This window comes from Galeopterus variegatus, unplaced genomic scaffold (genome assembly GCF_000696425.1).
Source record: "Galeopterus variegatus unplaced genomic scaffold, G_variegatus-3.0.2 Scaffold730, whole genome shotgun sequence".
Taxonomy (NCBI): domain Eukaryota; kingdom Metazoa; phylum Chordata; class Mammalia; order Dermoptera; family Cynocephalidae; genus Galeopterus; species Galeopterus variegatus.
The window spans coordinates 262,485-279,977 of NW_007726841.1; the positions used below are offsets into that span (position 1 = coordinate 262,485).

Consider the following 17,493-nt stretch of genomic DNA (forward strand, 5'->3'; position numbering starts at 1 on the left):
CCAAGACGATGTAGAAAATCTGATCAGACCAATAACAATAAAAGAGACTGAAGCTGTTATCAGAAGGCTCCCAACAAAGAAAAGCCCAGGACCAGATGGGTTCACAGCAGAGTTCTACCAAACATTCAAGGAGGAATTGACACCAATTCTCTACAAACTATTCCAAAAGATTGAAATAGAGGCAATTCTCCCAAATTCATTCTATGAAGCAAACATCACCCTGATACCAAAGCCAGTTAAAGATACAACAAAAAAAGAAAACTACAGGCCAATATCCTTGATGAATATAAATGCAAAAATCCTCAATAAAATACTAGCTAACAGAATACAGCAACACATACGCAAAATTATAGACCATGATCAAGTGGGATTCATCCCAGGGATGCAAGGTTGGTTCAACATTCATAAAATCTCTTTAATAATTTTGTGTTTATAAGATGTTAGAATAATAACATTGTGGATATCTCAGGTTAAATAAAATATATTACCAAAATTACTTTTTTTCATGTGACCCCTAGGAAATATAAAATCACAAAATTGGCTCACATTCTATTTCTAGTGGGCAGTGCTGCTATAACCCCAGTCCACTAAGAGGAAGCATTGAGATTTGTACCCAAGTCTTCTGACTCTTTCCACTTGCATGCTGCTTCGTTATCCCATAGTTGCCTCCTCTGAAAAGAACCATTTACTGTGTGGCCTTAGGCATTCCTCTTAACTTCTCTGAACCTCAGTCTCCTCCTGCCCCAGTCTCTGCTGAGTGCTTTGTAAATAGAGAAGCTCTTTCCAGCCATCAGGTCCTTCTCTACACCCAGCTGTGAGTCTGGAGTCACTGCAGAATAGTAAGGGGTGTGGTTCTCTGAAAACTCATTTCACCAGAAATGACAATTCTATAAATAGTATTGTCACCTGCTGTGTATCTGCTTCTATCTTGAGAACAGCAGGTTAGAGAGAACGTTAGAATAAATGATCATTGTAGCCAAGAAGAAAGAAAAACAAAAGCTTTCATCTCTTCTGGAAAGAAAGAGATATAACCAAAAAATAGATTTTACAAAACCTTCTCTTAATAAATAGAGGCTAATAAAGCATCTTGCAAATGCTGCTCTGCTGAGTTGAACTGATGCTCAGATCTCCTATATGCCCACCCTTTTATTCCTTTCCTAATGTCTGATTCAGTGGGGGGAGGAAATCAATTATATTTTAATTTCATGAGCAAAATGCTGAATGGAAGAAAAGTACAGGAGAGTGAAACTTCAGCCATCTGCCCCCCTCCCCCCCAATGACCCAGAGTATTTTATTATCAATGGGTTTCTTCTAGAAAGGCCTCTCGAATCTGCTCTTCCGACAAAGAAGCAGGAAGTTCCAAGCTGATCAGAGAAACCCTCTGGGGTACTTGGGAAATGCAGTCCAGGATTAGATCTCCTAATCTCCCCCCACTCTCCAAATCTACTTCTGCCACAACTCACCTTAATTTTGGCCTCTATGTACCCAGCTCTCTAACCAGGAGCTCTCCTCATCTATCCAAACTTCTGGCATGTCTACTCACTCCAGCTGATCCTTCAATAATCAGGTTCCCAGAGCAGAGCCTCTGGTCTCTCAGCCCCTGAGAGAAGCAAGACTGGCCTCTCTTCATGATGACAGTAGAGCTTTGAAGTGAAACAGGTGGATTCCAGATTCACACTGCCCGGCTCCAAGCCTGGCTCTGCCTCTTACTAGCTGGGAGAACTCTGGAAAGCCATTCTCCTTAAGCATCAGTTTCCTCACCTGCAAAATGGAAACAGTAATGGGAATAGCCTCATAAACTTGAGATGATTAAATGAGCGATACATTGAAAGCACTTGGCAAGGCGCCTGGCAAACAGTAAGCGGTAATAAATGTTCACTTCTATTGTTATTACTACTGTAATAAATTGCTACAAGGACATGGGGAGTGGAGGGTCGAGCCTTTGGCTTCTGATTTTGTGGTTCCATGATTCCAGATTAGCCAATCAATGATTCTTAGTGTACATTTTTTTCTGTTATCTTTTTAAATAATATCTAATTTTAAAATAATTTTAGGCTCACAGATAAGTTTCAAAATTAGTATAGAGACTTTTCATATACCCATCATCCAGCTTCCCCTAATACTAGCATCTTACATAAGACAGCTGAGAACTGCAGTCCCCTGGATGCTCCCTCACATACCAGGCTGGAGCCTGGAACACTGGACTCAGCTGGAGCTCTTGACCAGAGTGTCTACAAGTGGCCTCTTCACATGTTCGGCTTCTCCTCACACATGGCAGTCCCAGGGGAGTCCTCCTCACACAGCAGCTTAGATGCTGTACATGTGAGTGCTCCTGTGGACAAATCAGAAGATGCATTGCCTCTTCATGACCTTGTCTTAGAAGTAACAAAACATCGCTTCCCCCACATTCTATTGGTCACAACAGTCACAGGTCCTCTAAAACTCAAGAGGAGGGGCCTAAACTTCACCTTTTCATGGAAGAAGTGTCAAAAGATCTGTGCCCATTGTTAAAAACCACCACAAATGGGAAAAACACCAAAGAGACTTTCTACTTACACCAGTTTGGAAACTCTGGCCCAGGAGGACAAGAGCTTCAGCAGCTTGGGCCTCACTAATTACTACATATATTATTATTGAGCAACAACTATGTGCCAGACAGGTGTGGAACCAGCTGCTGGGGATGCTTGCCAAGTCCCTCCTGGGAAAGGCAGGCTCAGACAGACCCACTAAAAGCCTTTCAGTCTGATATCTGCAGCAACCCCCCTGCAAACTGGTCACACAGGGACATGCACACAGGAGCCAAGGGCAAGGTGGCAGGATGGGGTGGAGAATGCTGGACTTTAGTATCAAAATGACCTCATTTCAAATCCCAATTATACCACATTCAGGATTTGTTACATTTTCATTCTTAATCTTCATTTATCAAGTAAACCTTATTGATTCTTCTATGCCAGGCTGGGTGCTTGGAAGTTATTGCAAGAAATGAATAGAATCCAGGATTTGTCCCCAATGAAGGATATTTCCAGGCTGCATCCACCAGAAAGGCTGTTGTCCTGGCTGCAAGGTTCCAGAGAGCAGGGTCATGGGATTATTTAACTTCCCACATTTCCATGCCCAGAGCCAACTAGAGAAGAATTGGTCATGCAACTTAGCAACTTAGCAACTTAACCAGGTTAAACTTAGCAGAACAGAAATCAGCTGAGTGTGAAGTTGGAAGGCAAGCAGCTTACATTCGGAAACCCAAGAAGTATTGCATGCAGACTAAGTGCCAATGGGAATATCGCTAGATAGACTCATTAAGCAAGAAGCTTTCTGTGAAAATAACAAAATCATAGCACCCAGGACACCCCAGCATGAGATTAAAAGCCGAAAGGAGGTTTAAGATTCATATTATTGCATTATGACAGTTTAGGAAGAAAGAGCTTAGAGCCACCTGAGTTGATGGTCACCCTGTTATGGGACTCTGACTGCATTTCTGGAAATTTAGAGCAGTTTGAAAGAGTGAAGCTGTCAGAATATTCCTCCCATGTGGGGCAGGGAAGAAGAGGCAAGGAGACTGGGAAGCAACCAGTGCTAAGGATTGGAGGGGCCTCAGGTGCTGGCACAGGGAGTGCCCATTGACAGGAACACACTCACCTAAAGTCTGTCTGGGAGCTGAGGGGCGGGGCAGTCACTGAGGGAAGCACAGGGCACGTGGCAAGCACATAAACGTTCGTTCTCATTATCACCCGCTGGCCAACCTTACACTTTTGGTTGCTGGATGGTGAATACTAAAGCCAGCTGGATTCTGAGCTTGCTCTCTCCTAGTGTTTGATCCCAGAGCCATCAGGAAATCAGCTGAAGTCAGAGAACAGGGTATTGATTGGAAATCAGTAAAAGCCATGTTGGGCAAACAAGCCAACTTCCCCTCCTGTGATGCCTCTTTGATCCAGGGTGACCAAAGGTGTCCATGCTAGATTGGAACAAGCTCTCTGCAGGGCAGATGCAGGACTGTCGTGGCCTGCAACCATGGGCATGGGTCCCCGTGCTGGCAGCGCTGAGGAAGGAGTGCAGCCCAGGCAGGCCCTGGCACAGCAAACAAGCCTAAGGGCTGGGCCTCTGACCATGGAGCTTGGCTTTGGGAACCAGGGAAGCCTGACAGACACTATCTGGAGACTTTGCTAGTCCATCCAATTGTTATTAGAGCACTTTGGCTGGTGAGGTTACAAAATGGTGCCTTGGTCACTCAGGTGTTGGTAAGAGGTGGATCTGGGTCCCAACACAGGGTCTGCAAGACTAAAATCCAGTGGTCTTGCCTCCCCCAGGCTGAGATCCCTACTCTTTTCCTTCCTGAATGTCAGCAGCATCAGAAGGATGAAGCTAGTAAAGACATTTTCATGTTTTCCCCAGTGGATTCCAGCCTTAGAAGGCTCATCCCCCTTCTGGCCTGGTGCTGTGAGTTGGCTCCATCTTATTCCTACATTTTCAAGGACATATCCTTCTCCAGCCAGGACCCGACAGCTTTCAGAATCGCTCCATTCATCTTCTCTGTCTTCTCTGCTTCTCATCTAAACCAAGCCTTCTTTGCCCTCTGTCTTCTGGATGAGAGCCAGAGCCTCCCGAGATGCCCCTGTGATGTCCCTCCAGTCACTCCAGTCCTCCATCCTGCTGCCTGAGAATGCACTTCTCCAAATGCAGTGTGCATGAGGATCACCTGGAGAGCTTGTTAAAACACAGATTCCTGGGTCCTGCCCCCAGACATTCTGATCAGTAGGTCTTGGATGGGCCCACAAACCTTCATCTCTAACAAGTACCCAGGTGATGCTGTCTTGTCTGCAGACCACACTTTCAGTACCACTCTTCTAAAACACAGGTATGACCCTGTATCTCTCTTGATAGCCTATCCTACTCTTAAATGACTTTGTATTACCCTCAGGATAGAATCTATGCACATGAGTAGTTCCATAAAGGCTTCCATCATCTGCCCCCAACAGGGAAGCCATGTACTGTCACATAGTTTGTGCACTGAACAAAGACACACCATCAAGGGGATAAAATCTATTGAGCTCTGGGCTATGTCTGGCAGAAAGAATATGACTAGCACTAAGAAAGACGTGTCTTTTCCTTCTCAAGAAGGCACCCTCAACTCACGGAAGTACAGGGGGCTGACACTGTGGGGGTACAGGTGCCTTTTTCCAATTAGCACAAAAGTACTCAGTAGGCCAGCAGTGGTCCTGCCCGAGAGCATCTCTCCAGCCTCCTCTTCCTTCACTCTCCTCTGTCTCATGTCACTTCCTCCCACTCTTCTCCCACCCCGCTCACTTGGTTAACACCTTCTTACCCTATGAGCAGAGCTTCCGGGCCCCAGAAATTCAATCAGCTTTCTCTGTTATACACTCCCAAGTACCAGCTTCCCTTCCTTCAGAGCAGTAATCTCAGTGTGCTCTTCCCATGCATTCTTGTGGCTCCTACCTATCTCCTCACTGGACTGTACATTTCTAAAGACTCCCCAGTGCTTAGAGCCCCGCCAAGCACAGAGTCAAGATTCAATGAATATTTGTTGTAGATTTTATTCTGCAGACACAAAGATTCTTGCAGGTGCCAGACTCCAGTGAGCCATTGTTTGTTGTTGTTTCTTAAACATTTTGTTTTGAAATCATTTTAAACTTACAGAAAAGTTGCATAAAATAGTACAGAGAGTTCTGTACCCTTCTCATGACTTCCCCTGATGTTAAAATCTTACCTAGCCGTACTGTATTTATCAAAACTAAGAATTTGCATCGGTGTATTAATTACTATTGACTAAACTCCAGAGATTTTTCAGATTTCCCCAGTTTTTCCACGGATGCCCTTTTTTTCCCCATAAGTCCCCACATAGCATTTAGTTTTCCTGTCTCTATATTCTCCTCCAATCCGTGACAGATTCTCAGCCTTTCCTTATATTTCTGTGGCCTTGACACTTTGTTGGACTACTGATCACTACTCAATCTGGATTTGTCTGACATTTCTCATTAAGGGGCTGATGTTATAGGGAAGAAGACCACAGAGGGAAAGTCCTTCTCATCCCATCCTGTCAGGGGCCACATGACCTCGACATGACTTATCACTGGTGATGCTAACCTTGATCACTTGGTTAAGGTGGTGTCTGCCAGCTTTCTCCACTTCGAAGTTACTATTTCTCCCATTTCCACACTGCATTCATTCAGTGTGAGTCACTAGGTTTAGTCCACACTCAGTGAGAGGGAAACTAGGCTCCACCTCCTGAAGGGAAGAGTATCAAAGAATTTCTGGTTTTATGGTAAAACCACAACAGTAACTAGTAAATTGGGGAGAAGATACTTTGAGGCTGTCTAATTACTGTTTCTCCTTAGCTTCACCACCAATTTTAGCATTCACCAAGGTATCCTGCCTACAGCAGTTGTCACTGTCGTATTCAAAGGTGACTTTCTAGTGCCCTCTGGAAAGCCATTTGAGGACTCCTTTCCTTGGCACATACCACATCTCACAATTCTTTTGCCTAATCCTGTCATGCTCTAAGGCCCAGCTCCACCATTCTCAGCCCTGGCTGCCTAGTTGAATCTCCTGGGTAGCTTTAAAAATGGACCAACATCAAGACCTTTACATCCAGGGAGTTTGATCTAATTGGTCTTGGATGGAGCCCAAACACTGGTGTTTTTTAAAAGGTCCCCTGAGTGTTCTTTGCTCATCCAGGGCTAAGGAACATTAGCCTAGCCCAGTGCGCTTACAGCTTCTCTGGGAGGCTGTCCTCTCTCTTTGTCTCTCACTCTCTCTCTCTCTCTCACTCGCTCTCTCTGGCAAAATCAGTTACTCCCAGATCTGTGTTCCCAAAGGACTTGGCTTCCTATAATGTCCATCAAGACCTGCATTTGTCCTCAAAGTCAGAAACTGCATCTTTTTCATGTCTCACCTCCCCAGAGCCCAGCACAGGGTCTAGTACAAAGTGGGTTGCCAGGAAGCATTTGCAGATTGAGACAATGAGTGAATCTCAGTAGAAGCAAAAGCAGTAATGAATCTCAGTAGTAGCAAAGTAGCACCTTGCCTCTGATCATGATACTTACATGAACCTCATGTTTTTAACTGCACCAAAGCTGTCCCCACACTCTTTCACTGCCTCCACAGTCTTAGAAGCACCAGGAACAGCAGTACGAATGTCAGTCAAAATCACTTTTATGTTGTTATTAAGGCCCTCAGCTCTCTAGGGAAAAATGAAGGGCACCATGGCCAAGAAGTCATGGCGTGTGCATTGCCAGCTTCTGAGTATCACACTGTTCATCAGAAGGTATGTGTTCACGTTGTATTTTCAAATTGTCAGGAAACCAAAGAGCCAACACTACACTTTCCACCAGAAGGAGGTTACCTGGAGCTCGTCTCCTTTTGTACCATTGGCCTCTAAGACCATCTAGACGGCCTGTAGGCACTTTTACAGTGGATCAAATATAGAAGAAAATATTTTGAGTTTAATGAAAAAATGAATTCAACCCTTTATTTGATAAACTGACCAGGCTGGTCTGTTTTACTTGTGGCCTTGTTAAAACACTAGCATGTTGGGACTTCCAGAGTATGATCTGGGAGCACATGGGATGGATAACTTATGGTACTGACCCTCCCAAAGGGGTTAGGATGAAGACAAGTATAGCAGCAAGTGGGGAGAGTGCTAAGATTACAAAGGATGCTTCTAGAGTGTCAAGCTGTGGTTAGGTAGGCATTGACCAGTTTACACAATCATCACTGACCACTGAAATACATGTTTCCTCTATTTTTTTTTAAATTCTACTTAATTCTTATTTTAATACCACCTTGCTTCTGATTATGGTGCTGGCATGAACCTCATGTTTTTAACCTGACATGTATTAAATATGTAATAATAGCACTTAGTTAACTTGATAAAATCATAACGGCATTCCTCAATTTGGGGTCATCTCTTTGGGAGCGGTCTCTTTGAATAACTGTATGGTGCTGCCAGCCTATCCCTGCATTTGCATTCTCTGCTGCATCATGGCACCGACATTCATGCACCAACTGAGAAATGGCCCATGGTGAAGGTCAGGCAGCAGAGAACACTTAACGTACTGTGGGTTATCATTTGTCCTTCCAGCACGCTGCCCAATGGCACTCAGAGCTGTCCTCACCCCAGCTTGCACTTTTATTGTGTCACCTCTCTTGGCCTCAGCTTTCTCAGCTGAGGAACAGGAGTAACCATAGATAGAGAATTCATACCATTTTTTAAGGATTAAATGAGATAGTTTTTAGGAGAGGCCCCCCTCACAGTGCCTGGTGCATAGTGAGCGCTCAAAAATGGTGTTTTGGTCATGATTGTACCTTCCAGCCACCTGCTTCTGAGTCCTGGTCACTTCCGTCATTCCTACATTACCTCATCTCTTCCCTTAATCCTACGTACCACCTCTTCCTGAGGACAAGAATCTTGTCATGGATGTGGTCTTCCCCATACCTAGCCCAACGACTGGAGCCCAGCACAGCTCAACTGGAGTATGTTCAGGAAACAAACGTGTCCTTCCTGATGAGTCTATTTGAGGGAAGTCGTTTCCTTCTGTTCTCCCTGCCTCTCTTGTCCCCTCCCCTCAGCCTGGGTGGAAGAGCAGCCTGTTCTTCCCAAAATGTCCCTGGTCCACTGCAGCTGGAGAGCTGGTACAGAAGCTGAAGTCACCTATGAGCCAGCCCAACGACTGGAGCCCAGCACAGCTCAACTGGAGTATGTTCAGGAAACAAACGTGTCCTTCCTGATGACTCTATTTGAGGGAAGTCGTTTGCTTCTGTTCTCCCTGCCTCTCTTGTCCCCTCCCCTCAGCCTGGGTGGAAGAGCAGCCTGTTCTTCACAAAATGTCCCTGGTCCACTGCAGCTGGAGAGCTGGTACAGAAGCTGAAGTCACCTATGAGCTCCCTGGAGCCTTACTCCTGAACAAAGGGGCAGGCTTCCAGGAGTAAAGAAGCTGGGGTCACTGCAATGTAAACTAAAACAGAAACTGAAATTAGAATTAGTACTTTAGTCTTGAAGAACCCTAGGCTCAGAGAAATTAAGCCAATTGCTCTAGTGATACAACTAATTTGATCATTCATTTATACATGCAAAAGGATAAAATGTTGAACAAATACCAGGTAAGTTTCTTGTCCTCTTGAATCTTAAAATCTAGTACAGGGGTCAGTAAACATTTTTTATAAATATTTTTTATATTTTTTATGGGTCATAGGGTCTCTGTTGCAACTACTTAATTCTGTGTTGTCCTATGAAAGCAAACACAGACAATACATCAATGAATGGTGTATCTGTGTCCCAATAAAACTTTATTTACAAAACAGATGATGGGCCAGATTTGGCTTGCAGGCCCTATTTTGTCAGTTGGCAGAAAAGGAACTTGCTGATGAAATAATTTCATGATTAAGTAAATTTATGTCTCAAAATGAGACAAGTGATTCTGGGAACATAAAATAGGAGGACCTGGGAGTCAGAGAAGGTGCTCATGAAAAGTTGCATTTTAGTGAGGTCTGAGGATGAATAGTCATGAATTTGGCAAAAGGTGGGGGAGGCACGGAAAGGAAGAAGTGTTCCAAGCTGACAGAATGGCTGGTACAAAGGCCCTTTGCAGAAGGGAACATGGCTTTTTTCAGGTATTGAAATAAGGCTTGGGTACAAGAGGGAGGACAGGAGAAGTCAGGAAAGACCAGCTCATTCAGGGAGGTGATTAAGACCAGAGGGTAAGGATCTAGTCTTCATGCTGAGAGCCACAGGAAACCACTGTTCTCATGACATGATTGGAATTTTGTTATGACATGCTCGCTCTGGTTTCCAGCTGTGGATCCCACTGTCAGCAGCCAGGGGAGATTGTGGATGCCCTGGAGTACTTTGTTGCAGTCAGAGCTCATCCCTGAGACCCAGGGTTGATGTGCAGCTCAGCACCCTTCCCCCACCAACGCTTTATTTTATGTTTGCTATTCTAACAAACCTTCCCTTTCCTTCACTTCCAAACAAAGATTCATATTGCATTATGCATTGACGCCACAACTCTATCCCATTCCATTTTTCTCTCCTTTCTTCTTTCTCTCCCCAGCCCGATCCCCCACTAACTTTGTAAGACTTGCAAGTTATATTTTTCAAAGACTGTTTCTGACAAAGCAGCGGGAATTAGATTTGGTGAAACCCTTCATAAAAAATTGAAGACACGCTATATTAACATACATTGATTTATTCATAGTGTTTCATTATAAGTAAGTGAGGATCCTGTAATACCAAGAAAGGTTAGGAGAGCAGGGGAGCACAGTATATTATATTGACAGCTCAGTAGAAATTGAGTTGCTTTTGGATTGAATTTGGAGCACAGGAGAGGAACCGGCTAGTAAATAAGGCATGAGGTTTACCTCCCAGTATCTGTATATCAATGTAGTTGCCCCCAGTCTAGGCAGGGGGATTGGGACAGAATTTTTAAGAATGAAAGGGTATGTTCTGTCCTCTGGAGTGCTGGGGTTAGTTGCCACAGGTGGAACTCAATGAGCATCTTCCTTCCTCTGCTGCCAGGGAAAACTGGAATCCACCACAAACTGAAAGCACAACTTACCTCTGCAGTCACACTGGACTTTTCTCTGTCCAAGCCTTTTCCCACCCCAAGCCTTTGCCCAGGCAGTTCCCTCTGTCTGGAACCTAGAAAAGTCTTTCCTCTGCTCTGACTCCAAAGCATCCTTTAGGTATTAGTTCCATTCTCTCCTGAGATACCTCCCTGGTTCTTTGTCTTCTCTAAGCAGACCCTGAGACAAGGATTCGAATATGAGCAGATTACTGAGAAGTTTAGAAAACACCATAAAGGGGTAGGAAGTAGGGAAGAGAAAGGAAGTTAGCCAATGATCAATATGTTTTCAAGCCAGCTCCCTTTGGAGGCAAGTGGAGCTGAATCCCTCAGGGAAACTGAGATGTTGCAGGAGTGTCACAGGATGGAGCCTGGGGAATTCATGCATCAATTCGCATCACTTGCTGGGGTGTTGATTACCGGGCCCCTCAGCCAGCACCCATGGAGAAAGCCCATGATAGGCTGCTTTTGCCTTTGAGAAGTGCCCACCAGAGCAACCTAAAGCTAGTGGCCACCTGCACTACAGATACACCTGTTCAGTCTCTGCTTGCAAAACTCCCAAAGCCTTCAGGTCCCCACATTTTTCCTCCTGGACTCGCTCTGCTCTAGGCCAAGTCTGGCCTCTCCACTTGATGGTGTGGCTTTAATTGTTACACCACTACTGCTTAACACACGAGAGAGAAATCACCTCTTTCTCCAAAATGTTTGGTGCCATTACCAGAAACAGCAAAATTGCTTATTTTTGAAGTAAAATTGGTATGTTCTCTTTTCTGCCTGGATTTGGCCATGTTATAAGTATGGGGCATTTTTGACAGAAGATAAAGTGATGTAAGCTGTCTGTACAGCTGGCTTAGCTCTCTCTAGAATGGAAGCCATGTGAGGTCAGGGCCTGGCTTGTATCCATTATCCCAGGGACACACAGTGCAGGGAGTGTCCTGCACCATCTAGTGCAGGGCCTAGAATACAGGATGCAGGAAACGTTTGCAAGGGATCAAACAAGTGAATGAATGAATGCATTCTTCAACTAATGAACTGCGCGCATGCAGGTAACGTTTGCAAGGGATCAAACAAGTGAATGAATGAATGCATTCTTCAACTAATGAACTGCGCCTCCAGGCCAGGGCGGCATAGCATGGAATAAGGAGCACGGGCTTTGGAATCATGCAGGCCTCGGTGTAGACCAGTGTTTGTGACAGATTATTGAATAGCATGAGAATGCATGATTTACAACTGCACATGACAACACAGGTGAATCTCACAAACATAATGTTTATAGAAAGAAGCTAGACACAAAAGAGAACATTCTGTAGGATTCCATTTATATCAGGTTCAAAAACAGGCAAAACTCATCTATGCTGTTAGAAGTCAGACAGAGGAGACCCCTGCTGGGGGGAGGCAGGTAAGATTGGAAGAGGCATGAGGGGAAAGGACTGGGTCTGGGAATATTCTGTTTCTTGATTATATGACTGTCTGGTTTGCAAAAATTTATTGATCTGTATACTTCTTTCTATGTATATATTACTTTACTAAAACATTTTTAATAGAACAAATTAGATAAAAGAAACAAGCAAAAAATCCCATGTCTGTCACTTAGCAACTGTGTCATTTAGAGATGCAGCATTCAAGTGTGATCACAAGGCCAGTGCCAGGCTACAATTTGTTGGTTGCTTTCACTGCAGTTTAAATATATTGAGAATGAACACTTCTAAACTTTTCTACTACCTAAACATTGGTGTGCCACCCATGAGTGTGATCAGCAGACAGTGGACATGGATCATTGCACAGAGCATAGACGGGCTTTGTTATTGCTGAACCCACACAATGTCACGTGGGATGTGGTCTTCGAATTATTATCAGTCTGCAGTGGATTGGAAAACACCATTAAGATAAACTATCACCATAGATAATTTGAAAAGCATTGATTTAATGCAAGTTGCTTCCAGCTGAGCCCCAGTTTCCCTGTCATTAAAATGAGAATAACTATCCTGATGGCCCAAGGTTTGGGGAAAGACAGACAAGATAATGCATGAGAAAGCACCAGACAGCAAGCGCCATGTGGAGTGTGGGACCCATGGTCTGCATTTTTAACAAGTCTTGTAAATAATTCTTATCAGGACACTGCACTTGGATGCTGCTCAACAGCTGCCCTACCCAATACGGTGGCCACTAGCCACGCAGAGATACAGCACTTTTGAAATGTGGCTAGTCCTAATTGAGATGTGCTATAAGGATAAAATACATAGCAGATCTCTAAGACTTAATATGAATAATAGAATGTAAACTAGAACATTAAAATTTTTTATGTTGATTACAAGTTGAAATGATAATATTTTGAATATATTGGGTTCAACAAGATAATTAAAATTAATTTCACTTTCTTTTTTAATTCTTTAATGTGACTGCTAGAAAATTTAAAATGATGTATGTGGCTCACGTTCTATTTCTAGTGGACAGAACTGCTCCAGCGTGTTCGCAGTGGATTGTTTGGAGGCTGGATTCATCTGTAGAGTGGACAGTAACAGGCAGCTTATCAGAACTTGCAGACCAACCTCACATGCCCTCTCCTTTCCTCCCCTGGTGTACCTACAAATGGGCTCCATCCAGATTTCTGAGTGAAGTGCTTATTGATTTGTTTGCTGGTTTGTCACACAGATCAATTACAAGGCTGTTGGCTCACTGGACCCCAGTGCCGACCTCTCCAGCCAGAGGGGGAAGGTGTTCAAGCTCCGGAATGAAACCCACCACCTCTTTGTGGGTCTGTACCCAGGGACCACCTACTCTTTCACCATCAAGGCCAGCACAGCAAAGGGCTTCGGGCCCCCCGTCACCACTCGGATCGCCACCAAAATTTCAGGTATCTCTTCTAGATAGGGAAAAGGAAAAATGGTTGCTCTCCCCCCTCCGCCCTATTCCTAATTTTCCTGGGAGTAGAAAGAGGCAGAACCAACTGTCATTGTGTGATATCAGAGCAATTAGGACCACACAGTCCCTAGTGGGTTACCATCATATTCTCATGAAGAAAACCTAATCGATGATCTTCCTAAAGTGTAAAAAATATATTAATTAGGTGGCAAGTCAGCAAGTCACCAAATAACTTGCCTAACTTGCCACATGGTTGCATTAAATAGTATACATATATTTTTTTTTCCAGGAATTTTTTTTGCCAGTGCAAACACAGGCTCTCATGAAATGTCTGATGAATTAATGAATGAATTAATGAGTGAATGAGTGAATGAATGAATGAATGAATGGTTACAGAGGCACAGCGGTCCAAGATTGCAAAGTGCCATTACCAGTCAGGGCCCCTTCACCACTAGACAACATCAAAAGCAGATGATCTCAGAACCCCTTTTACACCTTTCATTTTTCAGAATATCTGTGCAGTTCTGCTCTGCATACATACATATTTTGCACTTGGTTCTGCCAAAAAACCACAGTGCTTTTGGGGGCTTTGTGTTTGTGATCACTTACACTTATCCAATAAGCATTTCCGATGGTGCACATTGCCTTCATTATAATGGTCTGTCAAGTAGATGGACATAATTTAATCAAGTATTCCCCCGTGGTAGGATATATTTGGTGCTTCCACATTTTTGTAAAATAACGCTTCAGTAAACATGTTACAAAATAAAGTTGAAGTCACTGATTTGAAGTGTAACTTTAGGATTAAATTCAGAAACTGAAAAACTGAATTGAAGGGATGTGGGTTTTAATACCTTTTAATAAGGATGGCTAAATTACCTTCCCAGAGGAGTGGATTTTGTCACACTCCTATCAGTTGTGTATGAGAGTTGAGGGGGGCTCATGAAAAAAAATAAAAAGGTAGAGGGGAACTAGTTCATCTCTACTTTAATTTGCATTTTAAATGTGTTTAACAAGGTTGACTCTGCTTTCATATCTTCTTTAAGTGCTTATAGTTCCTGCATATGCCTGCTTATTTGGTGTGGAACTTTGGGTTCATGCAGGTTACTGGCCACCTCATTGCCACCCTTCCCCAGACTCTTGCACCTTGAAGAAACCTGTGGGCAGGTTGGAAGTCACGACCTCCTTTGCCGAAAGCCTCAGACGCCCTGTGATTCCCATCCTCCCTTTTCTGGTTGTCCTAGGTGTCTTTAAGGCTGGCGTCAAGGGGAGGTGGTAAGCAAAGTTTAGGACCTGTGCTGTGTTCACCTCCTCTCTCTGTTCCCTGCCCAGCTCCGTCAATGCCCGAGTACGACACAGACACCCCACTGAATGAAACGGACACAACCATCACAGTGATGCTGAAGCCGGCTCAGTCCCGGGGAGCCCCTGTCAGGTAAGGAGGTTCTTCACCTGGAGTTTGCAGTTTTCCCTCCCTGCACCATACACACTTCCTGTTGAATTGCATAGCTGGCAGTGCCCATGGGCAAGACTGGGTGGGAGCAAGGCTTCCTGGAACGAAGAGGATCAGCAGTCCCAAGCCCAGTTTAGAGGAGGCCTCTGAGCTAGGATCCTCCCACCCTGCAATGGGATATTCAAAAGGAACATGGTGATAAGGATCTGAGACAGTCTAGAAGAGAACTTTCTGGAACACACATACAGTTTAGAGGAGGCCTCTGAGCTAGGATCCTCCCACCCTGCAATGGGATATTCAAAAGGAACGTGGTGATAAGGATCTGAGACAGTCTAGAAGAGAACTTTCTGGAACACACATATGGTAAATTTAGTTGGTGGGGTTGGGGGCCTGAAACACAGTCTCCCAGCAAGATTAAGTTACTGCCAGCCAGTTGCAGACAGACTTGCTGAGTTCTGAAAACAACCTGCTCAGAGGTTACAAGTGGAACAAGACCCAGGAGCTGGTGCAGTTCAGCACTGTAGAGTGCTTGAGTCCCACAGGGGCACTTGCCATCAAGGCAACACTGCTGATTTTAACAAGAGCTTGTTGCAGTTCAGGACATATTGATGCCCAGGCAGCAAAAGCGGCTCAGTAGCTAAGCAGACAAGTGTAGGTTCATGGAAACCATTCTCAGGGTTAAATCAGATTGTGTGTTTGTGAACCTCTGAGAACTCACTGGAAGTCAGCTGAACACAAATGGGAGTAATCATCAACCTTTTTTTTTTTATGGGCAACTACTATGTTCCAAGAACCTAATCCTAACCAACTTTTGAGTAGTGTTATTATCTCCCTCTTATGAATGAGGAAGATGAAGTTCAAGGTCCCAGAGTAAGTGAACGATGGAGTCAGGGCTCACAAGCAGTACTGCCTGACCCCAGAAACCAAGCTCCCTCCCACTCCCCAGCAAAGGAGTGCTCTGAGCAGCCCAAACCAAAATGCATGCATAAACTTTTCCAGTTCCCACAAGCAGAAGCCCCTTACACTTTCCCTCTGAGCCTACATACTGGTTTGCTTGTCTAACAAGCTCATGCATCCTAAGACTGTGGCAAATTAGGAGGAGGGAGAAGGGTATGGAGGTGCCCCAGCAGCAGAGAAGAATGACAGTTGGCAGGAAGCAGAGGAGCAGGCAACTCTACAAAACAGACACGGGGACACAAAAATCGAAGAGGTCTCCATGCTGCAGCCCCTCACAGACATGGTATAAATTTCTTAGTCCTGGTTTATCCCAAAGTTGTGGATCTTTAACTTTAAAAAATCCTGCTAGTTTCCATTTAATGAGCAAGCATTTGCCATGTGTCCATCACGGTACATAACACTATCTGTCCTCACAGCATTGCAATAATAGTCTCCCCGTTTGCAGATCAGGAAATTGAGACAAACAGAAGGTAAGTGGATTGACCCAGGACACAAAGCAATCAAGTGGCAAAATTTAAACCCAGTTCGGATGACCCTCAGCCAGCACTCATTTCACTATACTATATCACCTCCTTAGGAGAAAGGTGTGCATAATGTATTTTGGTGACATTTCCATCACAAAAAAAAAATTAGAAGGAAAGAAATGTCACTGCTCAAAGGGGAAATGGTTGTGTCTGAAAATGTCTGGCTTCAAGGCTCTGGATCACTGAGGGTGGGTGTGCAAGGCTGTGGATCACTGAGGGTGGGTTTCTGGACTTATTTACAGATCATTGCTTGGGCATTTGCCAAGAATGGAAAGAGATTAACCAATGCCACCCAGCAAGACTTTCAGGACAACTGCAATGGCAGAAGTGGCCGTATCAGAATAGATTTAAGGTGGCCATATCAGAATAGATTTCAGTTACCTTAACCTTTTCTCACCTTGAACCCTGGGCACCAAGATGTGCCTATGGGAGGCAGTTGACCTTACATCATTCAACAAATATTCACTGAGCACTTGCTGTGTCCCAGGAAGTGAGCTAAGCAGTGGGGATATAGCAGGAAACAAGACAGACACACTCCTGCCCTCTTGAGGCTTATCATCCAGTAAACACTCATCTGAATGGGGCAGGAAGGTGGGGCATTAATTAAATAAGCAAACAAAATAATGAAATTGACAAAACAAATAAGATGATGTGTAGCCACAGGTGCAGAGACTGAATTGATGGAGCGGACCAGTAGATGTGCTGGAGTGATGAGCCCCACCCAGGAGGGTGGACCAATGTGGAATCCTGCAGGGTGGGAGGTGGATGCAACTGAGAAAACAACAAGGATGCTCTGTGACCCCAGGACTCAAGGTGCTCACGGGATGCACTGGGTCCAGGATGCTTTGATGTTATACAGTTGACAGTTCTGTGAATTAGAATTTACTTCCATTCTCTTATTTGATCCTCACTCCCCTGGTGAGTGAGCTAGCTGGGAAATATGATGTCCATTTCAGAAGAGGAAACTGAAGTCTAATATGTTAAGTGATAGGCCCAAGGTTGTTCCACATTGGGTGCCAAAAATGTCCCGACCCGCGGGATATTCAATGCAGACCCTGGAGTGGGGAGTGGGAATGGGATGGAACAAGAGATGCGAGAAATTGAGACAAGACAGTATTCTGAT

General features: G+C 44.4%; 1 protein-coding gene across 1 annotated transcript in view; it reads left to right on the forward strand.

Moving 5' to 3' along the window:
• Nucleotides 1–17,493, forward strand: part of PTPRT (protein tyrosine phosphatase, receptor type, T) — a gene marked incomplete at its 5' end in the record, with an annotated part of 369,542 nt that overhangs the window by 114,892 nt on the left and 237,157 nt on the right. The window contains 2 exons of the mRNA XM_008571855.1: nt 13,227–13,428; nt 14,769–14,871. Coding sequence (XP_008570077.1) covers nt 13,227–13,428; nt 14,769–14,871 — 305 coding nt within the window. The remainder of the gene's footprint in view (nt 1–13,226; nt 13,429–14,768; nt 14,872–17,493) is intronic.